The 12662-nt window shown below is 35.8% G+C and overlaps 1 protein-coding gene across 4 annotated transcripts in view; it reads right to left on the bottom strand.

Annotated features, from left to right (window-relative positions):
* UNC13C (unc-13 homolog C) overlaps window positions 1-12662 on the bottom strand; it is a 143499-nt gene that overhangs the window by 36479 nt on the left and 94358 nt on the right. For all 4 annotated transcript variants that reach the window (XM_027644325.1, XM_027644328.1, XM_027644329.1 and 1 more), the window contains 4 exons: window positions 5009-5135; window positions 4014-4110; window positions 3437-3580; window positions 2341-2418 (listed from right to left, as the gene is read on the bottom strand). In XM_027644325.1, the coding sequence (XP_027500126.1) occupies window positions 2341-2418; window positions 3437-3580; window positions 4014-4110; window positions 5009-5135 (446 nt within the window). The remainder of the gene's footprint in view (window positions 1-2340; window positions 2419-3436; window positions 3581-4013; window positions 4111-5008; window positions 5136-12662) is intronic.

The raw sequence follows: 12662 nt of genomic DNA, 5'->3' as shown, positions 1-12662 counted from the left end.
AGGTGATGGAAGATTACAGTATTGATAAACATTTGTACCTTTCTAGTTAATAACATGTTCCAATGTAGTGCTGAAACATGGGAATCAATAACATGATTTAGCTTTAATTATTAATACATTATTCTCAAAGGCATTTAGTATCAGAGTCTTTGTCAACTGAAGGGAAAAAAAAGAAATTTAATATAACTGCTTAATACCTAGATTACTGCTTCCCAGGAAAGCATACTGTGTTCTCCTGCAGAAGGCTGCTGGCTTTGTATAGCAGCTGAAATGTTACCTGTCTGTCTCTTATATTTGTCTATATACCTTCTATTAATTCACAATCATATAAGACTTTGTTCCTCCTTTCCTGTGCTATCTCCTCGCTTCTAACAAATTCATTACTCTAGAAATTACCTGCAATATCACAAGTCAATAATTATAATTTCTGATGGGGGCATAAGTAGCTGAGTATGACACCTTGGTCCTTTTGTTCCAAACAAATGCAAATGCCTTTGGCAATGTACTGAAGTTACAAGCAAAATACTTCATGCTGAAGCAGTTTTCAAAGTTTCCTTTGAGGCTGGCTCAGCTGGCTCTTTCACAGCCTAAGCCTAACTTGGCTCACTGAAAAATTTGCTATTGTTGTCAGTAAAGAACATTACTTAAAAACATTCTCTTTGTATTTCATTATCATCTTGTTCTTCAGAACAGTCTTTGCAGCAGTTTACAGGAATCAGACAGCCAGATGCAACAACATGTAAAAGTGAGTGGCAATTACAATACATAAACCGGGTTTGTTTGTAAATGCTGACAGGAGGTGGAAGATAAGATACGTAGCTTTATGAAAAGCATCTTCAATGTGCTTTTTTTTGAACACTTTATGTGCACATTTTTTAGTGTTTAATAAAATTACTGAAAGTATTGGTTTGAAAAAGAATGCCAAATTCTAATTTTAATAATAAAAATTATTTGTTTTAATGTGTTTTAGCTAATCTAGTGCAGGAGATGGACATTTATTGTGGCTGAAATTAACAGAGCAAATCGTGTTTTATTAAGCTAAAAGCTATGTATTTCAATAGGGCAACTTCTGTTAAAAAAAAATTATGTTCCTCAAGGACATTTGATACGATACTTTATACCTGCTCTAGTGGAAGGTGTCTCTGCTCATGGTAGGGGGTTGAACGTACATGATCTTTAAGGTCCCTTTCAACCCAAACCATTCTATGACACTGTGATACTATAAGGAGATTAATTCCATCTAAATCCTTAATAAAGATGGGCATATGAGGATGACTTCAGAAATCCCACTGGACAGGCCAAAAGACTACACAAACAGTTTGACCTGATGATTCAACACTGTATCAAAACTCATTTATTCTAGAAACCAGTAAGCTTTATTTAATATTAACACTGAAGTTGTAAGAACCACCAATAATTGATATTTAGCTGCAATAGATGTCTTTCTGAATTCTATTATTGCATTTTTTGGAGACCTGTAGATCATCACACTTCCTCTCAATACAGAGAGCACAGATGGGACAGGTACAGGTGAGATCTGTGATGGGCTGTGGAAGGGCTGTACCACAAAAGGTGCACAGTGTGAGGATGGAGCTGCAGTTATTTATCTGACTGTAGATTGCTACAGCTGTACAACATACCACTAAATATAGCAGTCCTAGTGCTAAAGGTTGCCAGTTGTGGGAGTACCAGCTTTGACTGAATATCAATGACACTGAAAAGTCAGTTTACAAGAACAATTTTCCTAGGTCTTGTGAAGGTATTGATAATGCCTCCATCTGCTCAACCAGATCTTTAGTGTCCACATCTCATTTATTTCTGAGTCCATGGCAATCTGGTCCTACATTAGGGACTTCCTTGTAAGCAGTGAGGCACCAAAACAGCATGTGATTTTTTTTCTCACTGCTGCATGGGTAAAGCACAGTCTGCACACATTCCCTGCACAGGGAACAATGATCTTATAAACTCTCCAAGGTATAAATTGATAGAGAGAGGCAAGCCAGTGCTAAATGAAAACTCTAAACAAGAAAGTTTTCTTCTATTTGGGAAACAAGATGAAGATACATTCACCATTTCATCACTGCATAAGGTTGATGTTTTTGGATGTGTTTGTGGTCATCTTTTTTTTTTTTTTAAACTTTGATACTGAAATGATTAACTATGATTTTTAACTAATGTTGTCTATTCCAGCTTGTACATGTCAATGTAAGCAGCTATGAAAATATGCTGATCTCCCTCCATTCATGCCTTTTCTCATATAAAGAAGTGATCACATTTTCAAAAAGTACAGTAAGTCATTTAAAGGTAATTTTTGAGGCAGAAAAAAACACAGCTTCTTACCACATTTTCTTTATCACAATACGAGCTGAAGTAACTTGAAATAATTGCAGCATACTGAAGAAGCACTTTGTTGATAGTCTGGAAGAGGAGAAGAATCTTTTAAATGGTAAATTTCATAATGTAAAAAAAAATAATAAAAAAAGAGGTTTATATAAATGATAGATTTTACAGATACTTACACATTTAGTATATAGTATTGTTTAGATATTATATAAACAATCCTGTGAACACATTTTCAAATGCCTGCACAGCAGATGGTGGGTTGTTCTTAGTGCAATGTAATCTTCAATAACAGAGATAGTTTAATTTTAGCTGTACTGTTTTTGAGAAACATTGAGAGCTCCACTCCTTGCAATGTTCTACATAGTTCTTGGAACAGTAGCAAGCTCAAAAAATCCTCTAGGGTGACAATACATAGATTAGAAATATAATGGAAAAAATAAGACAAAAGCAGCACTGCTCAAAGCCTGGCAATATGAGTTACCTCACAATAATCATGTAAACAGGAACTTCGTTTGCAAATGAGATTTGTTGCAATGAAAGAACAGGATTAAATATAAATGTGAACTTTTTTAAAGTCAGCAGGACTATAATGGACATCTAGAGCTTGTGAGGAAATGTTACAATACAAATAGAAAGCTGCCTTAAGAGTTGAGTTTATCAAACAGCAGGTGAAAAAAACCCTCACACCTCAGGGCCTCAACCAGAAATACTTTATTGCCACACCTTGAATTTTTACTTCAGTTGCACTCACTAATTAGTAATTGCATTTCACAGAATTTCTCCATTAATGGAATTGTAGTCAGTGCTTAGCAAGGTAATAATTGACTATATAACACATATGTACATGTACATATATGTATAAAATATATAAATATGAAATCTCAGAGAGGACAGAACTTCTCAAACTGGTAAATCATTCTGACAAAGTAGATGAAAATCAGCCTTAGGCCACCAACAGCCTGTCTTTCTGAGGATCCCACTCAGACAGAAAATATTGATTCTAAAATCATTGGGATCACTTAGCTTTTAAGTACATGACAACACAATGTCATTCTCTCTGAAGCTCAGTCGAGACACATTGATTTTAATTTACCTTTGCAAATCTTCTCATTAGATGAGATAGTGCTTCTGGATTAGGACACTCCAGTTTCCTAATAATCTCAAAGCTTTGATTGAGCTGTGTGAAGACATCAACCACAGAACACGAGAAGAGGGCATGATCTGATGTTTGCTGAAACTGGAAAAAAACATTCAAATGAGTTAATATTTGTTCAGAGATCAAAACTGTATTAACTGATTCTTACACTTGAAATTCTTTCTAGAGTCGCAAAAAGTAATAAAGAAAATAATAATTTAAAAAAGTCTCACTGATAATACTGAGAAATGTATCTTTTCATGTTTCTGATACTTTCAAACCTGTTAAAAATAAAACCAAAATTCTTCTTCATGACCTCATTATCACATGATAGGTCAGTGAAACCATAGATTAAAGTCTAAGGGGATTTAGACAGAGAGAATTAGAGGAGGAACTTGTCTATAGGGTTATCTTCCAAAAGTTGTTAACTTGTTAGGTAAGAATAGTGTGAGACCAAATGTACTTCTGGTTTTGCAATACTAAATCACTGTCTTAATACTTTATTTATTCTTTTATTTTAAAAGTAAAGGCTCACCCCATCTTTTTTGTCTCTTTCTAGTGCCCCATGAAGAAATTCCATTGAGACATCTTCATTTTCATCCAGCCACTGAATGACAAATGGTTCAAACCACCTGAAAATTAAAAGTAGTTTTGTAAAGTAGGTATGTTGCATAAAGATCCTGAGAGGAGAGATGCCATACTACCCAGCCATTTGGCATCTCATGTCTTCATATCCATTCTTATTTCTGAAAAGTCTAACAACCCTGGAAAATTTTTGTCACCAAAGATGCTGTGACTACCAAAAGGTTTTTGGGCTTCAGTTTCATAATACTGGTGTGCCTTAGTAATGTAAAATTAGTAGCTAATTCTCTACTACATGGAAGGCACTTATCTTGTCCATACTAGCTTTTTGTTAACATTAAATAACTTGCATAAAACTCTGTTTTAGTAAAACATTAGCTGTGTTTTATTTTTCTTTAGTTTATTAAAAAAAAAAATGTAATAAGAGGCCTCAAACCATCTCAGTAAATCAGCACACTTGCAGAAGAACAGGGAATGAGATTAAGGATAGCTCACATAAAATGACAGGACTGAATGCATTTACTGCAGGGATAGAGGTGAAAATGAAAACAGCAGCTGAATATTAACCCAATGCAGTAAGAATCATTTCAGTAGTGTATCCCATTAGCATTGTATCTTCATCCAGACCTGGGTATGAAACAAATGTAGGGGCCTATAACAGTGCTCTTGTTCCCACATCTCATACCTTCCTCAGACATTTTATGACCAAAATATTTTGTCATTTATGAAGACTTGCAGTTACAACAGCTGTATAAAGTCTATGAAATAGCTGATTGTACATTTAACACCTGGGCTACTTCACTTGATAGAATGAAGAATTAAAGAGGAGAAAGCTCAAAAGGTGCTACACAGCTTGAGATCTTGCAAAAACCTGAGCATAAATATTTGACCAAAATAAACCTTGTGCCAAGGCCAAACTCATGGAAGAGTTCCCGATCCAACACTTACAGAGAGTATTCAGGCACTGCATCCTTGAAAGCAGAGAGTTCTCGCACATATTCATTATAAAACCATTTCACTTTGAAGTGCAAATTCATATAATCTGTGCTTTTGCATAACCGCTGCTTTTCATGTTCTGTAAGAGAAGGAGTGGAAAAAAGCACTTAATAACATTCTAAGAGTAAATAACATTCTTGTGCCTCCATGCACTGGTGACATAATAATACAGGACTTGCATTTTAAAGCATAATTGGCTTGATTTTTTTTACAGTTAGTAGTACCCACTGTTACAATTTTCAGGTTCAGGAAAAACAAACCAAACCAAAGACCAGACCACAAATTAGGCTTTTTACCTCTCTTCACTGCAATGAGAAACAACTCCCAAATTTGCTGACTTCCCATTCTTTAGATTCTTTGGTTGTGTTACAAAATGGTTAAGAAGCTGTCAGGTGTCAAGTGAGAAAAGATAACCATAGGTTGTGTAGTAGCCATATGAAATAAGAGTTAAAAATGCCACTTCCGTATGAATCTGTAAAACCTGCATTGGCAGACGGACTGCATTTATCAGAGTTAAGAAAACCAAAGAGGAGACAATTCCACAGTCCTACAACCATCTGATTTATGGCACAAGTAGACAATCTGGCTTAATAAAATGTTTTTGAAGTTTCTCAAATGGACTTCAGCTTTTCACTGTCCTCCTGTTCTCAACATACTGGATATGCAGATGGTCATGGGCGGCAGGGGCCACCTGTAACAGCTTCCTATATTTTTAAAGCCTGCTTTAATTTGTTTGGAACAAATGTCCATCTTTTTGCCAGGATTATGACCCTAATTTTAGCTTATACACTATGCTCTGTAGCCTCTACCCAGCCACTTCACACCTGGACTATCCATCCCTTTGCTCCATTAGTAACAGGCACTTTATCCTTCCTCAAATCTTTCATTTCCTTCTCCCAGTGCATGAAGTCATGGATCCACAGATCTTGGGCAGAATAATCATACCTTTACTTACTGCTCACAACTTCCTAAAATCTCCACAGATCTCATCTGTTTGAGGTGTCATATCACTTGCACATTCTTCCCTAAGCAAAAGGCTAATTTCTTTTCCCAGCTCCCTTAAAAAACCACCTGATACAGATGCTTAGCAGGAGTGATGTTATTGTGTAAATAGTATGTATTAAGAACTTATCTTTTTCAAACCTCCTCTTTGCCCCTTACTTCTGCTTGCTTTGCAGCACTGTATTACACAAATTTTTCATATATCTTTGGATGTGAACCTAATTTTCTGTAGCAGCAGGAGCATCCTATCCTCTGTCACACAACTGAATATACCATTTGATTCTCTGTCAGTGCAAATGCACTTTGAATTACACATTCTGTGCTTTTCAGATCTGACCAGGTACATTAAAAAGAAGTGTTTAGTTTTATTATTATGCCAAATCAGCACTCCAGTAATATCACCATGGCATATGAGAAGTGCTTCAGAAGCATATTATTATGCAATGAATTACTAAGTTTTGTGCAAATCAGCTTACCAAGTGCCCCTGTGGGCTCTTATTGCCTTTTTAGCATTGTGGTACCATTTTCACCTTCACTTTTCATCACACTCAAGAAAAATCAGTAAATCAGTTTCTGTCTAAATATTGCATTTATTCATCTTCATGCTACTTGAGAGTACTACAAATTCTGCCCAGTGTAATATCATTAGTTACTAGCCTTAAACAGAACCACAGAGAGAAGAGAAAGGGCTGTGCCTGCTCTTGGTTCATGCTTTCTACAGACCTGAGGTATTTTTTTTGTTTGTTTCTGGGTAGTAATTTTTCTACAACTTATTACTGTAGAAAGCTAAATGAGCAAATGTTTGCTCAATAAGAGGTAGTTCTTACAAGGTAGACCAGCTTTTCACTGAGAACAATTATCTTATTGCTGTGACATTCCCTGCACATCTACTGCTGAAGTCAATATTAAAAATCTGACTTACATTGCATCCCAAAAGAGTGGAATTTCTGAAATGAATAGCATTTTTTTTCATTCAAGCACTGCATGAATGGGTTAGTAGATTATACAATGTAACTTAAGAATGTTTGCTATGGTATCACAATCCAAGCAAATATTTATTTCAATTTTAAAAATGAGCTGTCATTAATGGGTAAACTTGTCCAGGAGGGTACAACTTATACACCACCATTCACTGATATTTTCTTTTTTAAGTTAAAATTTATAAAACATTAGAAATAAGCACAAAAGTCATTCATGAATAATTGAGCCTTTTTCTCCAGGCTGTTATACCTTGTATGGAATATTTAAAGAGTCTCCTAGGATATTACTTGTGAAAAATGCATCCTCAATTCCCAATATCAATGAATGAGAACATCAGCAAACACTTCACATGACCTACAAAGTCACCTAGTATCCATGCATATTACCTCTTCAGTTTATATGAACCAAAGAACAGAGAAAAAGGCTTCGGTACGAGTCAGCCCATGACAATTCTAACTGGAAAATGAATGGGTTTATCCACAGTAACCATGGATTTTGGTTACAAAACAGCAACATCACTGTAGGTGTTTGAATTTAGGTTATGACCAATGGATTGCTTTCTTAATTTCTGAAAAATTGGCACAAGTTAATGCAAATTAACACCAGAGGATACACTTATGCATTTTGACGATCTGTGTCTTTTTTCCTGGAAGGAAAGCTGCTGCCATGTTTCCCTATACAGATATGCCAGTTTTGGACTTTCTGGAAGACAGATTTAGTAGCTGCACCATACAACTTTTTTTAAAAAAGCCCACTCTTGCTTTGCAAGATTATTATAACACTGAGTCAGTCAGTCTGGAAGTAAAGCTGCCAATTGTGTGCAAATGTGCCTGGGAGAGATGGTAACAGAAATACCTGAACTTTCTCATAATCGATTCTAGATAATGAAATCTCAGTATAGCAAACCTAACGTTATTAATCTTCTTTATTTTATGCTGCTCCTTTTATGAGACATTCCTTGTACTGTAGCACATTTTTATAAGTATCTATTAATCTACTGAGTTCCATAAAGAGGGCATTTTCAGTTCCCATTAGGAATACTGGCATATTCTATATTACTGATGCATCATGCATCAGTGAAAAAAACACTGGTAAGATTTCTGCAAACTGTAACATCTGTAAACTTCAGTCTGTGTGAAAGGGACACTTTAGCTGCTTTTATGCATTGCAGTCCCAGTAAATGTAATTTTTTTACAGCATTGTGGGGAGGGTTCCATATCTCCTTCTGGGTAATGCTCTAATGCACATGTGCTTTCCTCGGGCTTGCAGTAACAGGCACTGGAACTGCAACCACGAGGAAAACTGTAGAGTTGTTCCATCTCCATGGTACAAATTACAGTGACAGTAACACCTTTAAGAAGACTTCCAGTAAGCAACAGTGCTGGGGAAAAAAAAAAAATCTGTTCAGGTGTTGTTTGTATAACCAAGAAAGAAGAGAGTTTGGTTTTGTTTGTTTGTTTGTTTTTTAAAAGGTTGTTACATGGAACCCATTAATATATACAAATATATTTGTTGTGTGATGATATCAGCTACAGACCTGGTGACGCTGTATCTTGCAAATAATCTAAATGTAGGCACCTGTTCTTTCAGAGAAAAATCTATGAAGAGACATAATAGGAAGGACTGTAACCCAAGGTACTTTCCTCACAGGCCTGTGACCAAGCAACAGTACTTTGGAATCACATTTGGTTTCTTGCTCATTTTCCCAGCAATTGATAAAGAAAGTTGAGAAGATTTTCTCAAAGCTACAAATAAAAGTCATAACGATAACTTATTACATAATGATAACTATTAAGCAGAAGTAACTACATGACATTAAAGACATAATGTCATTTAACAAACTGGAATACAATCTTGTTCATACAGAATTATTTTTTCTTTTTAACCTTGAGGTAATAACATCACTCTGAGTTTCCATGTGATTTTTGATATGTATTAGTTGCTAAAAAAGGAAAACAGGGTAATCCAACAACCTTCATAAAAGATAAACATGTTAAATATTCAGATAATCAATTTGATATTTTGTTCAACTCCGATTTTTCCTTATTTGGGTACAAAAACTCAGAGGGTTTTTTTTTTTAACAGCAGTTTCTTAGCCACTGTTTTCTGTAACAATGTACAGTTAAACTGCTCAAAGGATTTTAATGAGATGCTTTCAAAGTATACTTCAAATCTTTATAAAGAAGAACTACAAGGAAATTAGTCTTTAAAAAAATGAACAAATTGACTAGATACAAATAAATATATATCTAACAAAAAAGCTTTTCCAGTTTTCAGGCTTTATAGATAATGTTGTAGAGATTAATAACTACTACAAAGAATATTGATGTACAGCAAATTAATTATATCACAACCAGTTGGTTTGACTGACACACATACCATTGCCCTACAGCTTATTAAAACAGAAATAATTGAAGCTAAGCATATGGGAATTGTGTTTGGATTAACTGCAAATTTTCACATCAAAACTCAACTGTTATTTTCAGCCATTGCAACATAATTCCATACTATTTGCAATAATTACTTATGAATTGTTCTAAAGATTACCAGCTGCATATTTTATCTATTTATTTCAGAACTGCTGTTTCAGAAAACCCGTGATTTCCAAACTTTCAGTCGTATAATTGGGAAGTATATGTGTGACACAAACTGAGTATGGCTAGAGGAGAAAAGCTCCTATAAGGTATGATATTGATTGAGAATGAATTGTTATCCCTCCCTCTGCATCACTGTGGGAACATCACACCTGTATGACACTCACATGTTTTGGATAAAAGTAGAAGTTAATGTTTAGTGTACCTGATCCCAATGCATCTTCCCTACAGTGCTATACTACTGCCTTATTAAATGTGAGTATTGTGCTTGCAGTGCTCTTGACTTAATCCCTGTACCACTGAAATAAGCTTAAAGGCCCTGTTTGCACGTAACATAGTGGATCAGGGCACAATGAAGAAAAATGTAAACTCAAACAAAGTTCCTAACTGATTTAGAAGAAGGAAACATTACATTCTACTAGACATTCCAGGATTCTTCTACTTTGCTAAAGGCAGTAGAAGTCACTGGTTATTAACCAAAATACAGAGTAGAACACAACTAATTGACAATTATGTATAATTTACATTGATTTTGGCCTTTCTAAAAGGTCTCTTCATGTCAAGATAAATATAATAAACCAAAAACTGAAAAAATTCTGTCATTACCTCTTTTTTGTGCTACACTTAACTCTAATTTACTACTAAAACTCACTCTAATTCTCTTTTAAAATATATATTGTGTCTCTCATAACAGATTTCTACATATTCAATCTTTTCTCTACATTTGCTTCGAAATTTTCATCAAAATATCTTTGAACGATTCACAGAGGTAATGGATTGCACCTTGAACAACTGATTAGGTTGTTCAAATGGTGATTAAGCTGTGCAAATGGAAAACCAGGGTGTAGGGATTTTTTAAGAGAACATGGATAAATTATGAAAGGCAGGGTAGATCCTGAAGATTCCTTAACCATGGAGTCATATTTCCTCCCTGGATAGGATCTACAGTCAGACATAAAGAAGCTTTAACTCTAAGATTACTGTAGACTTGTAACGCAGTAGTACTCACTGTTCTGGCTATGGTTCAATATGTAAAATCCAAGAAAATGGGTTAGAGAACAAGGAAATGACAGATATAGTGGGCTCCTCCCCAAGTGCAAGGTTGTGCCATACTAGAGATCACTGAGGTAGTTCCAAGTAAAGATGACACGTTGCTACAGCACAATACGGTGCCACGAAGAAGTATTAACTTAGCCCCTGGGAACAGTTCTATCCACTTCATCTGTCTTAATTACTGGGTCTAATTAACTCCAACAAAATAGTGCCATTTGGTACGGTTACAGTGCTTTATAGGCAAGCCTGGAGATCCCCGTGTTGCACATGATAGGTGTGGATTCTTATACTGGCAAAGCTCAGGTCCCCAGCATGTGCAGTGTGCAGCTGCTGCTGTTAACATCGTTGGCTGTTATGCTGACCAAAGAAACTTTTAACTCCCCTCTTCCTCCAACTGTGTCAACATTTTATCTTATTGTCTGCCAAAGGAAAGTTTAACTCCAATTTTAATCCCCTTGCCTTTGCCTTTACAGACTCTGAATTGCCATGACACTACATATTCCTCAGGTCTCTGAAAAAGCTAGGATGGAATACATTTGTTCAAGTGTGCCAGTGCAGAGATGAGTGACTAAATGAAAAAGGTTTCATATTTCGATAGCAATGAAACCCTGCATTCTGGTGAATGTTGCCTTCCTGTCCTTTCCAAAATCTCAGCCTCACCTCCCCAAATCTACTCTGCAGCCTCCCTCTAAGCCAAGGCTAAATGCTATTCACAAAGGGGAACTTTGTAAATTTGGAGAGAAAATAGACATGAAATCTGCCACCAAATGGCGTGACCTTTCTCTGGGCAGCATCAGCCTTTTTGGTTTTTTTCTATGCTGTCTCTGTACTCAACATCATCTCACAGACTTGCCTCTTCTCTGTCAAATCATTTTATCAGTTTTTGTAGTGAAAGAAGTATCTGCCAGAGAAACCGGAAAATGGTGTCTGCTTATGCACTGGGGACAACAGCAAACTTGAAAAGCAAACCTATGTTAAATGAATAAAATGGAGGAATGACTTTCTTGTTCCTCTTCTATTTTTATAAGGCCTTCAGAATCTCAGCTCTGCAGGACTGAGACTGTCTATTGCTGTATTTACACAGCAGCTAATTAATTTCTGGCTGGATTCTACTCTTGACTTCTGGCTACTACTGGAATTAGATTATCATAATAACAGCAATTAGGATGTTCTCCTTCCAACAGACTGGGTAGCTTCAGACACTTGACCTGACCTATTCAAAAGTTGGACATTGGAAAGATCTGAAAATAACATTTCTGAGCACAAAGAATAAAAAAGATACTTTGCAACTGTGTGTCTAATTTCAGCTCATTACTCTCTCATCATCTTTTATCCTTTGCATCTTCATACTTGTAAAGGAAAAGATTTGCTGCCATATGAAGTCAGTAACAAATCACTTGCACTACTGGTGAAATTCTCTCTCTGTTCTTATTTCTTTGTAGCATAAATGCAGAATAATTGGGGGTTTGGACCATACAAAAACAATACCATCCTATAAGATCAGATATGCTTGTGTAAACTGAATGCCAAACAACAGTGTATAATCTGTCATGCAAATCACTGATGCTTCATGAATAACCTGTAAAGAAGAAAAAAAACCTCAAAGGGACCAAATCTAATGAAGTCAGTTCTCAAAGAGAAGCCTGTGATACCTTCTCCATGCAAAATCTATACATGAGAATAATCCCAAGCTCCTTAGGTCAGAAAAAAAATCAGAACTGGTGTGAACTCTGTTACAGTTTGCCTAAAACTTTTAACACTATGCAAAGGTTAAACATTTTTATTAACTTAAATTGGAAGAAAATCCAGAATGAAATTATTAACTTGATATCAGAATTTAGTACAGTTTTGTTTCCAAGGCATGTCAGCTTGGCACAGTGTAGCCCTGATCTCAGCAGCTGTGGAGAACTGTGCTTTGTGATGTCCTTTCCTCCCTCACCAAGAGTGACAGCAGCCTGCCACATGCCAGTGTTCTT

The sequence above is a fragment of the Corapipo altera genome, unplaced genomic scaffold (assembly GCF_003945725.1).
Source record: "Corapipo altera isolate COAL_440 unplaced genomic scaffold, ASM394572v1 50, whole genome shotgun sequence".
NCBI classification, from domain to species: Eukaryota; Metazoa; Chordata; class Aves; order Passeriformes; family Pipridae; genus Corapipo; species Corapipo altera.
Note: the sequence above shows the minus strand (reverse complement) of the source record. Positions and strands in the feature narration are given on the sequence as shown.